Source organism: Onychostruthus taczanowskii, unplaced genomic scaffold (genome assembly GCF_017590055.1).
Source record: "Onychostruthus taczanowskii isolate IOZ18803 unplaced genomic scaffold, ASM1759005v1 scaffold22, whole genome shotgun sequence".
Taxonomy (NCBI): domain Eukaryota; kingdom Metazoa; phylum Chordata; class Aves; order Passeriformes; family Passeridae; genus Onychostruthus; species Onychostruthus taczanowskii.
The window spans coordinates 10,775,132-10,794,629 of record NW_024499462.1 but is presented as its reverse complement, the minus strand read 5'-3'; the positions used below and the strand labels follow the sequence as shown (position 1 = coordinate 10,794,629).

Sequence of the window (19,498 nt, the reverse complement as noted above, 5' to 3'; positions counted from 1 at the left end):
AAGCTATGGTACACTGATTGTCATTTTATTTAAATTTAAACAAAATTGTAACTGTAGTATAATATAAAATCTTGGCATGTTTAATCCCAAAGATGTAATATAAAAAACTTAAGCAAAAAGCAGGCTAACATGAAGGATAAAGTTTGAGCTGTATTAATGGGATATTCTCTTGAGTAGAGGTGCATTAAATAGACATAGTGAAATCTGAAACTTTAAGAGATAAATTAGAAAATAAATTGAACCCCACCACAGTCAGTCTGGTTGCTAATTTATCTTTTTTGCTTGGTTGGTTTGGTTGTTTGTTTTATTGATGATTTTTGTTTTGGTTGTTGTTGCTGTTTGTGGTTTGCCGCTTTTTAAATTTTAGTAGAGTCTTGGTGTCAGAGAATGGTGGTTGAACAACGGAATGGTTGACTGTAATATGTTTTTGTGAGCCCCTGGAAGCTGTAATTGGGATTTGTAGTTTATTTCACCAGGTGAATAATCCACTCCTATGGGACACGGCTCTTACAGTTTTTTACCTTAATGTTGCAGTTTCTTTTAATTTCATTGCAAAATTTCTGTCAAATAGGTTCTGTTCATCCTTCCCAAACAGATGTGCTTCACTGAGCCTCACCTGAAGGTCTGGTTCACCTTCTGGGAGTGCCCATCATTTCTTGCTGCCTGTAAGGAGTTATAAGTAACTGGGCTTCTCTCGGGATTTCCTCTGGTCTGGTCTGGTTGGGAGGATCCTGAGGTGTGTCTCTGTTAAAAGTCTCTTTTCCCCAACCCAGCAGCCAAAGAAGGAGTCAAGAAGTCTTCTGTTCACGTTCTCAAGGTTGTTTATTATTGGAGGCTCTTTACTGTCGCTGGAGTGCTTTGGGGTGTGTGTGGGGGTGTGTGTGTGTTCTGTCATGGTCCAGAAGTCATGTCAGAGCTGTCCATTAAATACTTCATTCTGTTTTCTTTTTGGTTCTATTATCATGCAGGAAACTGTGTAAAATCACTAAGTAGATTGGCAAAAAAAAAAAATTCTTTTATTCTTGAATACTGTTGAGGCCATTTTTTGATGCTTTACTTGTGTATATATATACACGTATTTCCATTTTTTTTTATTGTGCTTTGTTTTGCTTTGGTGGGGTTAAGTCAAAGGACTAGAAGTCAGGAGTTCTGGGTGTTGTTTCTTGTCTCTTGGAAAATTGCTGGAGGTCACCTTCTGTTAGTCACTTAACCTCTCTCTGCTTTACTACAAAATGGAATTTTAAGCTCAGCAGGTTTTTGAAAAGTAATTCATTAATGTTTTGCAAAAAAATGCTTTATAGTCCTTGGCTGGCAGGTGCTGGAGAAATAGAAATTGCATTTCTATTTAAATACTGAAATTATCTAGTACTAGGGTTCTCATGTTGATTCTGCCCTCCTGTAATCTATTAAAACATTAAAGGCAAGGAAAAGGTATTTTTAAAAGCTCTTGTTTTGTAACAGCTCCATCTTTAACTTCTGCTAATGGCTATCTCTTGTCAACAAAGTGCAAATCAATTTCAAGGCTAAACCCAAACTCTCTCATTTGCATATTGTTAACTGCTCTCTCTTTTCCTGTTAAACAGGAGGAAAAAGTCAATTAGGTATGAGGCAGCTGTCTTATTAATGGAGAGGTGGGATGAAATGTGAGGAACTCTTCTTTTGTAGCATATGCTTCTGAGCAGCTTGTTTTTCTGAACAAGGACAACTGCAGAGTACCAGGTTTTGTCTATTGCTTGCAAGGCTTCTGCTTTTTTTCATTTATAAAATCTCATATTTTCATTGTCAAATATTACCAAAATGAAGAGTTGCTCTTTACTTTCATTGTAACCAAATCCCTGTCAGGCCAGAGGGATCACATGAAATAGTGTAGCTGACAATTACCATGCATACACATACATAAAAAAAAAAAATAAAATCTCTGTCATGACATTCCTTTATGATTAAAACTTTGTTATAAACCATGATTGAATTGGGGGAAAGAAAGCTGGAAGAAATCATACTGATTAGCCAAAGGACTTGGATAAAATGACGTTTCTGAGACTTTTATATTCTAAAGGATTATTTACTGTCTACTTACAGAACATCTTAAGTCGTTTTGCAGAGGGAGTCACTTTCCTGTTTAGCGCAGTGTTTTTGTAAGCTAATGAGGGCAAAGCGTGAGCCATAGGCAATGATGCTGTGATATTAGCTGTGACAGGGAGCTTGATCATAATTATCTTAACGAGGATAGGGTTAATTACAGTGGAAACTTAAAGTTTTTTCTGTTTGAATGAGGCGGCACTGAATACGTTGTGATGTTTTGTCGGTTTGATGTGACTTTGAAAATTGCAGTGGAAATCTCTTGGCAACACTTGCTCTCCTCTGGGAGCAGAGTGTGAGCCCTGCAATGAGGTAACTGAGACGGTACCTGTGGGTGAAATAATGGGCAGCTTTCATGACATTAGAGCAGGGACAAGCAACATGCAATCCACCTCACTGATGTTTATTAGCCTTTTGAAAGTAAGGGAAACAGCTACTTGCCACCAGCCCTTCAGGCTGGTTGCATTGTTGTGGTGAGATTGTGTGTTTGTTTTAGTATACTAACATGAAGAGACTTTTTTTTTTTTAATGCTGTGAACTATGAGAAAACAGTACAGATTTAACTTTAGACTGGTTCTCTTTCTTAGGGGATTTCTCTCTTTTTATACTCGTCTCTTAGGTTGCTTGTGCCCTTCTTCCTATGCTGTGTATATATAGGCATTCCACTCCTCTTTTCTAATGAGCTCATAAGGAAATATTTGGAGTACATTAATACTACTTGCTCAACATCATTAAAAATAAAAATGACAGTATTATGTACTGATTTCTGTCTCAGATTCTCAAAAATTCTTTCTCTGTACCAATTCACAACTGCAATCCTTTTTTATCCCCCATCTGCAGATGGGAAATTGAGGCTCATGGAAGGTATGGGACTTGCTGAAGTTTGTACCATAAAACCAATTGTGTGGATTGTACTTAAAACCTTTACACTTTGGAGTGCAACTGCTGGGCAATATTTCCTAATATATTATGATTGTAGAAACTGTTGCGTAGTATTCAGTAGGTAGCAACACTGAATTATAGCAAACACATTTTTTTTCTATTTCTTTGCCACATCTTACCATTTTTGTTTTGGTGCTCTTTTTTTCTTCTGCTTAAGATGGAAAAGGAAAATTTCATGAATGGGAAAACAGCATATGGCTGTAAATTTATATTAATGGCTACACCCTCTCTCTGTACTGTGGCAACTCCTCCCATCTCCCTGGACTCTGAATTTAGGTGATTAAATCACCAAGTGCACACTGCTCTGATGACATGAAAACAGCAATTATAAGCAACCCCCTGTGTAACATGGCTCCTTTTTAACTGAGCAGCTAATAACATTACATGGCAAAAATTATCAAAACCAGACAGGTGTAAGGAGATTTGCGCACAATTTTCTCTGCCTATCTATGAAACTAGTACCCTTGTGTTCAGCCCAGGGTTGTGAAAGAAAGGCTGTTTCAATAGGCAACTCCCTCTAGTGTTTCAAGGCCTTTTGTCCCACTTCATGGCTTGTCATTTTGTTTTATGCCTCCCCTGCAGCAGTTTTGGATGTGTGCTTTCTTCTCCTTGCCAGTTGCCAACCATTTGCTGATTCTCATGATAAGGGTATTATATTTGCATAACATAACTCAAGAACAATGTGTATTTTGATCCTGACACTGACCAGAGCCCAAGCAGTGTTTTTTCACAAAGGACCTATTAACATCCCATAAGGCTCTGTGGTGCTGACAAGGAGGTGGCCTTCTCTGAACTCTTTTGGCAAGTCAAAGTCATACATTGAAATGTGAGGTTTGGAAATAATCCACTATTTATATAATAAAGAGTATTTAAGGGGAATTTGCTAAACTAGGTTTGTCAAACTGAAATGAAAACTCATAACAGCTTGATAGACTCACTGCTACTTCCTCTGAGTTTTTTTTGCCTTTTAAAGGTACTTGGTGGAAAGCACTGTCTAAGATGTTTGCTGCTTTCTCCTCGAATCTTGACTTTGGCAAAACCAAGTCTGTTGTGACCTTTTGCTGAAATAGCTAGCTCAGTGCAGCATGCTAGCACAGCTTTTAATGGTGAACAGTTCATGTAGACTGAATTGAGGTTTCTTCCCCCAAAACTCTTGGTTAATGGCACATGCAAAACATGTGATTGTTACTGCGGTGATTATTTCAGTAAAATGTTTATCATAGAGGCCTTTATTTTTTCAGCTTCAGAAATTGTAGTATAGATGCATTGTAACGGTATAGAAATGCCACAGGGTATAGGTGGCAAATTTTCTTCAGGTCCAGCTGCTGAGCATCAAAATAGCGTAAGTGATAGTTGCACCTCCCTTTCAAGTCAAGAGGCTTTGGAATCCTTGGACTGAAATACACTGTTGCAGTGTTGCAAAAAATGTAACTTGAATATTCATAGTTCAGTGTGCAGTACCCAGAGTAAAGGTCACATGCTTGGCTTCTTTTGGTTGCTTGAGCTAAGTGTGATCTATAAGTGGTCTGTAAGTTCTAGCTATAAAAGCAGTATCTTGTTTTTGTTGATGAATGTTAAATTGTCTTTTCTAATAATACTTGTGTTTTCCTCCAGTAATTGTATCTGTGGAACATACTAACAGGGACCTTGGTTTGTACTTCGATCTTTGCCAAAAACTGGGGGGAGGGTGAGGAAATCCCCTCAGTATAAATGTCATTGGAAGCTGAATAAATAGTATAACCTGCATCTCCCTTATTCATCACATTCCATAAACCAGCCAGGAGATACAGTGATGATCTTCCCACTGGTAGGCATAGTAGATCAGCTGTCAAGTCATGCAATCTCAGCATATCTTTAGGTGTCTGGTAGGTGAATGAGCTGTGAATGCCTGCCTGTGCGTATGTTTTTATATCGTGTGTCTTAGTTGATTAATATGTAGGGTTTTTTTACTGTTGGAATGAGCAAGCATTAAAAATCAGGCTTGGAATAGATGCCTTAACAAAGTACTGAAATGTTCTTTTTTAGTTTTTTGGGGTTTTTTTGGGTACTTTGCTGTGAGAGGAATGAATGCCTGCAGAACCTTGTTTATTTACAAGTAATCATCTTCACTCCCATGTTGTCAAATGCTCCTTTTTAAAGTTGCTCTCTGCAGTGTGACCTGTGGCTTGACAGTGGGACAGTAAGTTCCAAGAAGGAAGAAAGCAAATGCCTTTTCTGTCAGGAGTAATTCTGCATTTTATTTTGTAGAGAACATTTTATTTTGTTTACATGAACTCAAGAAGCTAATTAAGAGGTTAATAAAAAGGGGGCGGGGGGGAAGTCCCTTCTACATTTCCTATTATTGCATGTAAGGTAACTACTAAGAAATGATACTTGAAGTTGTATTTATTATTGTTAGCAGGGTATGATATTTCTTGGCAGAAATGATGGATGACAACTTAAATTTGTGTCCAGGGAATGAAGGTGAACTGTGACAGAGTTATTTATCTTGGGAATGGAGGTTAGGGTCAGGCGAGGCTGGGTGCCTGAAGGCACAAGACATTGACAAATTCATCCTGCAGGCCCCATATCTGAAGCCTTTTGTTTTGGATCCTGGCTACTCACTAAGTGACCCGCATCCTTCATCCTGCCAGCATGTGAAGGATGTGTTGCAGTGCCAGCACTCCCCTTGCCACTAATGCTTGTCATTCACTCTTCTGACAGGCCCAAACCAAAACTATTCCCACTCCTGAAAGGGAAGGTTAAAATATTTATTTCAGCTCATAATGGCCTCCCTGATTTAGTGCAGTATCATTTTTCCTGTTGCCTTTGTCGTTTGCAGGTCACTAGAAGGACTGAAAACATTCAGTTACTTGGAAGAGCTGATCTTGGACAACAATCTACTTGGAAATGACCTTCTGTTACCCAGGTTACCCCACCTCCATACCTTAACGCTCAACAAGAACCAAATATCCTTTCAAAGAAATACCTGCAAAATGTCAAATGAGTTTTATGTGTCAGCCAAATTAAAGTATGTGAAATATAGTTCATGTGCCGACAAAGCATTCTCTCTTTTGGCACCTGGAATACTTCATAGTAATTTATTACAGGTCATTCATAAATGAAATGCACCATTATATCTTCCTGTTGCTCCATTTTAGTGAGAGATCTAAGTTATGGCTCTGAAGAAATCTTTCTAATAGATAAAATAGAGAAAGAAAATAATGTCAGCGCTACCCGTGTGCAGCAGTTCCTGTGTTTGCTTGGGGTTCTGTTGCAGGCTGACCTCTAGTGGAATAGAGCGTGCAGTGAAACGCTCTCAGGTTTTAATACTTTAAATAGCTCTTAAAGCATTAAAGTAAGATAAAATTAGTTAAACCCACATAATAATTTTAATGATTTTCTCTATTTTCATAAAACTGGTAATATGCACAATTGGCTAGCTGCTGTGCAACTTCAGCTGTAAAAGCATGTCACTCTCTTCTTGGTATGTTCTGTATAAATTCACATAAAATTTTTTCCAATTCAAGGCCCTAATACAGTAAAGTCTTTTGATGTATGACTAAGTCCAGTTGTAACCAATCAGTCGCTTCTCCATATGCCTAAAGTTAGTGCCTATTTCTGTTTATTAATAATAAATATGTCAGCATTTGTCTAAATACTCTGCTGAATCAGAGCCCCTAGTCTGTAGGCTTACAGATAATGGTCTGTAAAAACTAATTATCTGGAAAGTCTATGCGCATATTCTTGATTATTCCATAATTTTCTCAGACTTTGACCCATCTGGAGATTTGCAGATGTGTAATATATGATTTTGCAAAAGTGAAGGGTGATCAAACTGTGGCCAACAGGCCAACTGAGTCCTGCAGAGTCTTAGAGCACAGCCCGCCAAAGCCCTGGCCTTGTAATTGCAGTGTGAGGACAAGACTGCTCAACTGCAGGCTTTTATTGCAGACAGTGTAAACTGAGAGCAATTTACCTCCTACTAAAGCAAAATCCTCCTACTGAGGGGAATAAAAATAACTGCAGATTCTACCATTTCTGCACTTATTTTTGACTCTACAAATAAATAAAATTCAGCAGAGTAACTTTCTTTCTTGGAGCTGTGGAAATTTGCCAGGAGTGTCTTTTGAACAGTAACAATCATTACTGTACTACGTATTTGGCTAGATTTATGGTTAGTAGAGGGTATTATGGGTTGGATTTGAGTAACTGGTTTTATTGTTTTGTCGCTTGCTGCCATGGTAAAATCTGAACTCGTGAAGAATGTACATTTTTGGTGATGCCATTTACAAACCATGAAGTGTAACTGTGGCCATAAGACCAAAAAGCACCTAAGTAAATTTGTCCTTTGGACAGCAGTCCCGGAGGAGTTTCACACTTCCCAAAAAGAGGGCAGAGGTACTGAATGCTAACTCAGTGAACAAAATCACAGGGAAAAAAATTATCCTGTCAGTAGTAATCTTTAAAGAGTTTCTGCTTGTCCCACAGACAGACTAGAATAGCATTGTCAAGTGAATAAGCTCTCAAAGTCAATGATAACATGATAAGAAGGATTTGGTATGTCCTGGGAGTTTTTTAAAATCAATCTAAAAACTATGAAGTTAGACCTTTGAGAGTACTGAGGTACCCAGGTTATAGAAATAATATATGCATTTTGTAGTGTGCTACAAATAATTTAATAGAAGAGTTGCAGAAATACTTGTGCAACACCTGTTGTATACAAACTGCCCAGAGAAGAAAAATTAACTGCTGTCCATCATTAATACCCTGAGCCCTGGGGAGCAGTGGTCTCTTGTAGGGAGGTTACATCAGTCTACAGAAGCACAGAGACCTTCCAGATTCCTCTCCTCCATGTTAATGCTGTGTTTGAAAAAGGTCTTATTTGAACTTGAATCACTTCTTTTAATGAATTATTTCTCTATAGAATTCTTGAAAAATATTAAGAAAAAAGTTTACATTTAATAGAATAATGAAATACATTACAGAAAAGATTGTTCAGTATATGACAGTAGCACTATATAAAGGACACAAGTGAGTAAAGAATACTGATCTGAAATGAAACTTCAGTGGGTGGAATATTGCCATGTATACATAAATATATACAGAGAGAGAGTGAGAGAGAGATGAAAATAAACAAAAAGCCAAACTGACCCCTTTGAAAACTGGACTAGCATGTAAACTTTAGAACACATATGAGAGCTTTCCTGAGTATCTCTTAATATAACTGTTCTCTTCTCTCCTTTTATTCTTGGTTCCTTTTATTCTTGGTTCATCCATATCCTGTTTTGATAGTTCTGATAAGAGCTTTCTACTCCTTTTCCACGGTTCACTTATTGTGTGGCATTGCATGTGTAAATAACATTTGGGCCCTCCTAACATAATGTCTGGATACTGTACAAATGTGAAAGCTTATCTCTAAATCAGGCAAAGACTAAGAACAATCACCTGGTATTTTTTTCTTCTGGTTGCCTATTTCAGTTACAGTCAGGCTACTATCATTTTTTCTGCTACGAGTGGAAGAAGCAAATTAAAATATTACAATCAAAAAAATGTGTTATCGCTCAACTTTTCTGTAATGTATAATCTGTTTAAAATCTTTTTAAGTGTAGTGTATATCACAGAAATACCTAAAGGAGTGTCATCAACACTGTGCAGTGTAGGATTATGTATATAACATGCTTTGTTTTGTGTATATGTTATGGTTATTTTTTAAAAAGTCTAATTTACATTGGGAAACATATCTTAGTTTCTGTCTCACACACAGTGGACAGCAGAAAGGAGTGCAGATCAGGATGGATGGGGTAGATGGGGTAGATGCTTTTGGAGGAGGACTTATGACTGCAGCCTCCTATTCTTGTAATGGGAGGCCTCATTTCTCCTTTTAAGTGTGTTGACTAGATACTATGAATCAGTCAGGAAACTTCTAAATAGATTTATTTCTCTGTGGGTATTATAGCAGTGTGAGGATTTGTGCCTTTTTACTGTGCTGATCTTGACCAGTATGGAGCAATATAGTATGGACTTGTCAATTTCCTTTACATTTCAATCTTTATATTATTTGTCAAAACTACTCAAATGGGCAGCTTCAGAACTTGACAAACTATCAAAAGATAGTTTGTCAAATATATGTATATGTTTTATACATATATGTACACACACGCCTGTATGCTGAAAATTAGAAGTTGTTCACTGCCTCATTTCTAAACAGACAAGTCCGATAATGAACCAGATCTGTGATTCTTTGTAGTAAAACTCCATTTCTCTACTTAGTCCAGTAAGACTTGAGAAAACACCCTGAAGCTGCGACAGGGGAAGTTTAGGTTGGATATCAGGAAATGGTTCTTCACCAGAGGGTTGCTGGGCACTGGAACAGCTCCCCAGGGCAGTGGACACAGCACCAAGGCTGACAGAGCCCGTGGAGGAATTGGACAGTTCTCTCAGACACAGCGTGTGACAATTGGGGATGTCCTGTGCAGGGCCAGGAGTTCAACTTAGCTATCCTGATGGGTCCCTTCCAACTAGCTTGTTCTGTGGTTTTAAAATTGAACCTATGACTAGGTTTTGAATGGTTTAGAGAAAAAAACAAACTATTTCATACCATGGGAAATCTAGAACCAGGCAGAATGTCCATAATGGTATGTACATTTCTTATGGCAAGAGAAGCTGATTCAGATTTAGGTTAACAGATTAGATATGTTCTTCAGTCTTTGAAAGCAGCATGTATTAACAACAACTCAACTGAGCAACATACCAGTAAGGACTTCTGGAATAATTTGTCTTCACACAGGTCTCATAATAATCTCTAATAGTTACAGATTTGCTTATCCCCAAAACTATAGATGGTAATTTTTTTTGCCTCTGTGCTTGTTCCTATATTGTCCTTAAGTGCCTGAAGACACAGAAGTTCCAGTCTGATCAGAATCTCATTATATTAACTGCTGAAGACTTGGTGTTTAGATTGAGTGAATACTTTGAACATACAAATTGTCTCCTATTATGCATGGGTTCCCCATTCCCTCTAAACAAACAACTGAAACAGTACAGAATTCTTCCTGCATAGGCTTCTGAGCTCTCCACACCACAGCTGTGGATTTAGTGAAATCTGTGTGGCTTGTTAGAGAACTTCTGTACCTAATAAGGCAAGAATCTTTCTTCTGGAAAAGATTATTTTAGATTCATTTTCCGACCTAAAAACTAAGTCGTGAATGCCATCATGGAAGAGAGAAGTAGTCTTCCATGCATCTTCCATACATCAATGGAAGAGAGAAGTAGTCCATAATCCAGGTGATTCCTTATGCTGTTCTACAGCAGTGATTGCAGGAGTTGAGCTGCAGATATCAGAAATTTTTCTAAAAATTGTGATCTACTACTTTATTTTCATCTTTGTGATGATTTGTTACTTAATAACATTGAAATGTGGTCTTCAAATCTGGAACCATGGGGATTCTAAAATGCCTTTAAAAGCACTGGCAACTCCAGCTACATAAAGAAAACTAATGCTGCTCCAGCAGGCAGAATGGGATTTTTTTTCCCCATATATTCAGTATGCAGGAAGCTCTCCATGAGATATATGGACTTAGTTAATTACCATCCACTCTGCACCTTTTTCTTCTTGAGCAAAGTGATTTCAAAGTCAGTGAGCAAGGCCTTATCTCGAGGTCCTATCTCCCTCCCAGATAGGGTTCAAGCCAGAATGTGGCATACAAATGACTGTGTGTGACATCCTATTGCACACAGAGGGAGATGTATACTTGCATATTGAAAGCTATTTCTGTGGTTATCCAACCTTGAAGACCTAGCACATTCTAATGGAAAAGCGTTCAGGTGGCAAAGATCTTTTCATACTACATTCAGAGGAGAATTGGTAACTTCTGATTCAAGGCTATTTGTGTGTGGAACAGCTTGTGATTGCTACATCATGTTTGTGATAAATTTAATTGAAGCAAATGTTTCAGCTGGGAATAAATGTAAGGATCTTGCTCATTTATGACTCTCGTAGAAATGTTACCCAGCTTTTTTAATGTTGTGTTGATTGCAGCAACTTCATGACAGATGATTAGTTGGCAGAAAACTTTTGAATGACAGTTTTGGGACTTTCTATGTGATGATCTGGAATTCTGCGTGATATTCCTGATATTGTCATGTACATATTTTAGAAATATTTTGACTGTATGCTGGTTGTTCTTTACTGTGTCTCCTTGCTTCCAAGAAGTTCCAAAAGCTGTAGTCAATGAAGTTCACTAACATGGAAAGTTCTGCAGTTCTTTTGGGGAAGTGGAATGACGTTTTGAAATATAATGGTGGAGCAACTTGGAAAGCACTGAGAGAGAGAACAAGAGTGGTTACTTTTCTGTATTTGAGTGTGTGACTAGTAAAAAGAATTGCTAGTAGACAAAAAGTTAATAGAGAGAAATCCCAGATTCTCTTGTATATGTCAAACTATAGGTAAAAAGTAATTGTATAGTGAGATAGGAAATGTGTAAGTTTTCTTAGACAGAATAAATCAATTTAGAAAATTAGCATGGATTATGTTTCTGCATGGGCTTGACCTGCAGTTTTTCTTGAATATGGTTACACCAAGAATGGTGGTAAGGAAGGAAGAAAGGCTATGGTGTTGGGGATGGCCAGCATTAGTGCTCTGTACCTAAAGCATCTGATCCTTATATTACTCTCCATAAAGGGTTCATGCAGTGTCTCTGCTCTGGAAATATGCAGAAAAGACACAGCTAGAGAATACAGAAGAACACAGAAGTCTGGAATACAGGAACCTGTAAGACATCATGCAATAGTTTCTGTGTGAATCCACTCAATCTCTTAGAAGTGTAACAGAATAGTCTTTTGCTATGCTTGCTGCCAAAAGACACAGCTTAGCATCAAAATGACTGTCCCTGCTTGTGAAGTTCTCCTAAAATTGACAAAGTGGCACTATCCACTCAGAGTTCACAACTTTTTCCTTGTGCAAATGTAATATTCCCTGGGAATAATTCTTGAATGGTTTGAAAGGGGACATAGTCCTGGCTAAGTGGCTAGTCCTTGCTAGCCACTAGAATTTTAGTCCAGGCTACAAGATTTTCTACAAAATAAACAAATGAAAATGCTACAAGCTTGCAGTTAACTACAGGCAGTTAATTCTTAGCCAGAGAAAGAGGACGGATCATTTGCTTTGGACTCTTGCTTGTTCTTTCTGCCTTTGAGAGAGCCTCAAAAACAGTGACATTGAGTATGAGAGAGAGAGAGTGAGTGAAAACAGGCAACATGCCTGTTTGTAGGATGTTTTTGGCTCCATGAAACTTGCAAGAAATTGTATTGCTCTACAGCTAAACTGGACCCATCATAGTATTGTATTTTTCCAAATAAATCTATTACTACTGTCTCAGTGTTGCTGGCAGCATTTGTCTGTCTGAAGGGAAAATCCAGTGAAGAGGTTGTGTATTCTTGTGTGTATGTCTGCTTGTGAACAGCCTAAATAGGCACGTGTGGTATGCACATTGTAACAGTCTGAAGGGGCTTTAAAAACTTCATCTGTGAGAGATACCCAGTTCTTTTGAATGTTTCCCTAATTTGAAAGTAGAAATAGTGCAAGAAATAAGTACACTACTCTGGATGAAATTTTAAGGTATGTTCTGTGCGTTTCTGTTAATTGTTCCTGAAGAGCAGGTTACATTTTTGGAGGAAATCATTGTTGTATAATTCCTGAGAATATTATTGCTTTTGAGGTGTAGAGCTGATGATTTAAAAATTTTGATTCTTACAGTTTTTTATTTTGTTTGATTTCTGTTAGAAAGAGAGACATTAATAGATTGATAATGATAACACTTGAATTAGGAGATGGATTACTACACTAAGGCTTTTTAATTACCACAGCAGCAGTACTTTAAACCATTTTTCAAGTGGTAGACTATAGTGTGTTTGCATCACTGTTACATATTCACCTGGTGATCAGGGACACTGACTTTAGACAGATCAGTCCAGAGCTTTTTTTACAGAGCTCTAAATAAATAAATACATTTTCACTAGCAGTGTCCATGTATTTAATTGTGGGTTTTCTTTTTTTGGAGAGAATGGAGCTGAAATTGGTCTTAGAAGTGGCATAGCAGGATTTTGCAGCTCTTTGGCTGTGATTGCACCAATATGGCACTGCTTGGACTGCAACAATAAACCATAAAAAGGAAGCTGGCAATAAAATTTCAGATTTGCTTTGATTTTCTCGCAGCATATTTTTCTAGCATTGTTTCAGAAAGACGTAATGCTTTTGGTGGCATCATATAGTTCCAGTATTGTGATTTAAATAAGTATTTGACATGCTAATTAACTAAACACTACACTAGAAGTGCACCATGACTTATGAGTCATCTCTGAGAAATACTTAATCATGAGAATTTTAACAGAATAGCATTTTTTTTTTGTATAGGCTTTGTAAAAAATAACTGTGCTGTTAGGTGGATGAGGCTTCTTGGAAAATCAATCTGTACCTTGCATTTTGTTTTTAAGAGGGATAAGAAAAGATATCTAAGTCCTAAAGAAGAGAAAAAATATTTTATTTATGATATAACTGCTAATTCTCTTGCCTGAGATACTTTTTAGGGCATATTTTTGCATCTGAAAATAAACTCTCAGGGTTTAGATATGAGATATTAGAATCTAGACACTAACTTCCAAATTTGGGAGATTTAGATTTTTGAAACCCAGATTATCAACTTCTGTTATTTACCTAAAATTCTTGGTGAATGTGGTGTCTCTGTGTTTTGCTTTCCGTGGGCTTTTGAGGTGTAGTCTTACACTTTTTGCCTATCTAGGCTGACACTGCTCTTCACTACATTTCTAAGTACATTTTGCCATTTGCCTTGAAGGCTGTGTTTTCGTGTCATGCTCCACATTCAGCAAACTTTTGGGGAGAACAGCTTTTACACAAGAACTCTGCTGAACTGGGAAGCAAAAGTCCTGCATGTTTACTTCATAAAAGAAGGAAAAATTTTGAATAGCTTGTTGGTGGTTTTTTTTGTTGTTGGTGTGTTATTTTTAGGAGGGTTTTTTTTTTTTCCTTTGATAGGAAATTACCAGATACAATCAAAGCTTTGCAATAGCTAACCTCCTGTGTGTGATCGCTGTTATGGCAATAACTGTCTTTTGTAATAATAAACTATTTCTCTCAGGGAGCCTTTTTGCGACTTAAGCAATCCTGGGAGAAATTAAGTGTTGCTCCTGGCTGAGGGAGGGTGCCAGGTTCAAGCACTTCTCTAACAGCCTTTGGAAACTTTTAAAAAGCCTTTTCCACACTTGAACATGTGTGGAAAAACAGTTTGTGAGTTTCCCATCACAGTCACATACTTCCTGAAAGAGCCATGAAAAAGTTTATGTCTGAGCTTAAGGTCCAGGTATGAAAATGAGCAACAAGTTTGGATTGGTAATTGGTCCTAGCTAACAAATCATATGGTGCTACAAAAAGATAATTTTTTCTTGGGGTTTGGTAGATTAATTACTGGTATAAAGCATTCTGTAATGTGGCATAGCCAAATTAAATGTTAGCATTACTATCTTTTCAATTAATTAGTAGATCTTATTTCAAACCCCCATTTTCCTCACTCATACAAAGTATTTAAGTATGACTCCTTAGATTTTGTGGAACACAACACTGACTATGAGTGTAGACACATTGATTTCAGTATATTATAATTAGTAATTGTTGGCATGATCTTCATGTGTGTTTGGAAATAAACTAAAATTTCAGGCTTACAAAATGCAGGCCACATTTTTAACAATGAAGCTGTTTTCTCCATTCTGTATTGCTTCTGTTGCCCTTAAGATATTGGGGTGAAGAAATAAAGTAAATTCCATCAGCTAAAAATAACAAAGATAACAGAAACACATAAATCAAGTATAAATAATAGCAACAAAAGTGAACTGAGGATTTAAAACAATAGTTTGTCTCTAACAGCAGGAGGGAATAAAAACAGAGCAATGAAATATCCTTTAATGGTTTTGAATAATTATTACTCTTGTTTAAGCCAGTTGATTTTTAAATATTGGAAACTTTTCACACACACATGCATGGCATATTTTTTAAGAATCACACCAATTTTGTATGTAAATTGAAGTAAATTAGAATGTATATTTCAAGTCTTAGATATTGTCATACTAGACCATAACATCAAAATAATTATTTGATCAATTAACAAATTGAGGTGTAAATGGTTGAATATTATTCTTAGGCTTAATCCTAACGTGTGATTTCCAGTACTGCAGTGGTTAAAGACAGTTTAACCTTTGTTTGCTTGTTTGTTTTATTCAGGTTTACAATAATGAAGGTGTACCCTTCTTATTTATGTTCCGAGAAATACAGTTAAGTTAAAAACCCCCATGAACGTCAAAATATAAGGCTTTTTTAAAGAAAAATGTTATGCTTTACAAGACTTTAAAACTCCATATATAAAGTATTTGTAACACCAAAGTCTTTAAGTTGCACTTAGTAAAGCATTAATTGGCATATCCTAATTGAGTAGTTACAAATGTGTTGCTGTGACACTCAAAGCGTTTATATGCTGGGAGTGAACCTGGGTTGTTGTGGTTTGACTTTTTTCTTTTTCTTTTTTTTTAAACTCATTTTCCAGTGGACTGAATATATTAGTGATGAATGTGCTGTGAAACTAACTGTTTGTTTCCATGCTGGAAAAGTTTCATGGCTCCAGCAATTGCTAGCCATTTTACCACACAGCATCCATCATTTTGTCAAAGTTTTAATGTTTTGTAGTGAACCACCTAGGAAAGAAAGGAGGAGAAAAGAATGACAAAACAGCCTAATTCTTTCATTCCATGCCAAAAAACTGACTGAAGTTTATCCCTGTTTGCCCTTGGAACAATTAATGTGACATTTTCCTGAATGCCATACTAAATTTGATTGTCAGTTATTGAAATGTATGTTTAAATCAGCAGTGATGCAACTCCAAATGCTTTTTTCATTAATGTCATTGAAGCCTTAACCCACTACCTTTGACACATAACAGAATTAGAAAGCCTTTTGGACCATTTGGCTGAAGTTGTGCCCTCATTACAGTATCTCAGTTTGCTTGGAAACATTGCTTGCCCAAATGAACTGGTCTGCAAAGAAAAGGATGAAGATGACTACCAAAGATACAGGTTAGTGTTTTCATTTGTAGATGTGTTAAGGCATGAAAGTTTTGTTTTACTACTGGAAAAATGCTAAATTAAAATCAACCCAGAGTCTCAAACAAACATCTACTCTATTCTGAAAGCATTGTAACATTCTGCCATGAAACACCTGGGAATTTGAGTAGCCCCCATTTCAGTGAGGTCATACTCAGGGACCCTGTTTCAAGAAACATTTCAGTGCTGTATAGCACATGTCTGAGTTGAGCAGGTGTGCACAGGATTTCCTGAATGTATCATATACCCCTACTCATGGCATTTCTGTCTTTAAGGCAAGGTTTGCATACGCTAAGGGTGAAAGGTGATTAAAAAAAATTAAAAAAAAAATAATTGCACTGAGATAGCCAGTTGCCTTGCCTTCTTCTCATGTTTGATATGGTGCTAAGTTGGTTCTACTGTAGGTATCAAGGCACTATTAACACAGAATAAATCACTCCTCCTATATTGTGCTGCTTCACTCAGAGCAGTTACATTCCAATAAAAAACCCCCAAACTATCTTTATAATGTAATGTCAATGAGCTGGATTACACAAGATATCATCTGAAATTTAATATGAAGACTTGATAAAATACTATAAGTCCAACAGAAACATTGCTAAAAGTTGTAAGGATTATTAAAAAAAAACCCCAGAAATACTCAAAACTGATGATGGTTATGAGTACAGATATTGAATGTCTGCTAAGTGATGTAATTTTCAGAGCTACAACCTTAAGAGAGGTGAAACATTGGTTATGCAGGGGAAAAAAAAAGACATTAGATGTATTTTTCCTTGCTACCATCTGAGGCATTATTTCAGTCCCTCTGTGCTGGCACTTTTCACATTGGCTCCAAACAGCATTTGGAAGCAAGCTGGAGCCAAGTAGTGCTGGTCACCTTGCCTTGCAAAACCTGAGCTTGCTTTTTATTAGGATCATTCACAGTATTCAGAGTTTATATAATAAACTCTGATCTTATCTTCAGGTAATCCAAACTGTGCTCTAGGAGTTAGGATAAAACAATACAAAGTTGAGAAGACTAGAAGCAGTTTTATGGGGAATTTATGGGCTTGAATTCGTTGCATTCAGAAATGGTGAAGGTTAACAGCAGCACAACTGTCCCAGATGTGCACATATACTTTTTAGTTTGTTTCAAATTTTTGAGAAGGATTTCTAGGTTGTCACACTTTCACCTGTTAATGATTCCACTTTTGATTCCAGCTTAGCATTTTGGTTTTCATGGAGTAGAGCAGCCTAGGTTTAATAAAATATTTTCCCATTGCTTTCACACTTAAGTGGAAGGTATGCCTACTATCCAGCTTACAAGACTATAATAGTGCTGTCTCTATGTAAATTTATGTGACATGTGCTCTAGAAAATTGCTTAAAAAATGAATGATATTTCTACAGTTTACTGTTTTTCACTTTAAGTATGTTTTCTGACAATATGTCTCCTATTAATCATTTAAGCAAAAGTAGTATGTTAAAGGAGCCATTCAGAGGCAAGAACCCATGGTTCATTTAGTGCTCTCTGAAAGATTTCCTTATTGATTGACATCCTCTGTGGTTATGTGATGTAATATTTATAATATGTCACAGAGCCATACATCAAAACAAGCATGTCCCTTGTTTCATTTCAATGCAAAAATGTTGATTTCGGAGAGGTCAAGGTAGTTTTAGGTCACATCATGGTAAACCACTATGTCAAAGTGTGAAGGGATTCTATTTATATATTTGTTGGAAACTACAACATTGCTTCCAATTTCTTTCCTCTCAATTTTTCAAAACCCTGGGTGTTTTTTTCCATATAAACTAGGTTGATTGAAGTACTTTTAAGAAAGAAGAATGGGCTTCTAATTAGTTGAATGATTTATGGTTCTGCTGCTGTAATGAAAGTTTCCTGATCCTTTTCCGTTATTATTTGTTGCATTATATGAAATGTATTTGCTACACAGCTTTAGATTCAAAACCCAAACCCATGGCTCAATCAATCGATCTATCTGCCTGTCTTTGGGGGAATGTATATCACCTACATGATGGAACTGATTACAACTGCTCTTCTAATTTTACTCTGAGTGGCTAATTCGGAGTTTTCAATAAGCATTCTGAAGCATCTTGAACACAGCTTCTGGTTTCAGCATTATTTAATGGCTTGAAATAACTTTTTTTCCTAAAATATTTTTTTTTTAGAAATTTATCAGAAACCATCAAAAGATTACCTTCATGTGAAGTTGAATTATGTAAAACTTGAATTATGCAAACATTGTGCTTCTCCATAACTTCAACTGGCTTTATTTTGTTCTGAATGGGAACTTGTAAATTTTTGCAGTGACCATTGGAACCAGAGCTTCATTTTTCATTGAGCTTTAATTTTGTTCCTACTGAGTTCAATTAGAGTTCAGGCTATTTAATTCCTCAGCCAGAAAGAGAAAGGTGCTAGAAATCAAAGCTTTACTTAATCTTCTAATTCCAACAAACTGAAAAGATCTGTTAACCCCCCCAAAATCCTAATGTTAAAAAATGTGGAAAATATTTTTTTAAAAAAAATCCAAGGTCCAGTAATTCACAATGATCATAAAAACAGAGGTTAAATGTAATATTATTTACTTAAAAAATAATTAGGTTTTATCAAAAATACTTGGAAAATATACAAAAGTATGCTTTTGGTCAAGAAATTCTGATCTGGTTCTTCAGGTGATCCATTGGTATACCATTTCTATAATTTCAGTACTAGGGCTCTTTTCTAGTCTAACATTAAAACCACATTTTATACTGAAACATTATTGTGTTTTTTTCCTCAAAGTAATTGAAGCTTTCTGTATTTGGGTGTTAATATTTTGTAAAGGTATATTTTGGGCAAGGGAAAGCAGAATACCTAATATGTAATGGTGATAGGAAAATTTAAAAGATTTTGGCTACAATACGAAGCAAGAAACACAGAAAAATAGCTTGCAAAACAGTGTCCTCTAAAATAGCCTAGTCTCCAATCTTTGCTTTGAAGATTGCAGGAAAACAAAGGTCATGACCCAGAGATCAAAGTAGCAGAAGTCAACACAGTAATTGCTGGTTGCTTCTGTTGTACTCACAGTTGGTCAGTCCTGTGGGTGCATTGTTTGCAGAGAAAACTTCAAACGTGGTGTTACTGAACTGTGAAAAATCATCTGGGTCACAATGTATTACAAAGCATTTGTGAATCCTGCAGGTGACCTCACCTATTTTCATTAAAGCAATATGATTGTGAAGAATTCATGCCATGTGTGAAGTTTTCAGTGGTTGTTCATTCTTCTTTGCTCCTTATTGACGTTTCCTGGAATGATGCATTCATTAAATGCTGTTGACATGGAAACAAGAGCAAG

The 19,498-nt window shown here is 36.6% G+C and overlaps 1 protein-coding gene across 1 annotated transcript in view; it reads left to right on the top strand.

The window, feature by feature from the left end:
• The window catches only part of LRMDA (leucine rich melanocyte differentiation associated), a 605,242-nt gene that overhangs the window by 334,495 nt on the left and 251,249 nt on the right, over positions 1–19,498 (top strand). The window contains exons 3-4 of the mRNA XM_041404949.1: positions 5,843–5,969; positions 15,998–16,137. Coding sequence (XP_041260883.1) covers positions 5,843–5,969; positions 15,998–16,137 — 267 coding nt within the window. The remainder of the gene's footprint in view (positions 1–5,842; positions 5,970–15,997; positions 16,138–19,498) is intronic.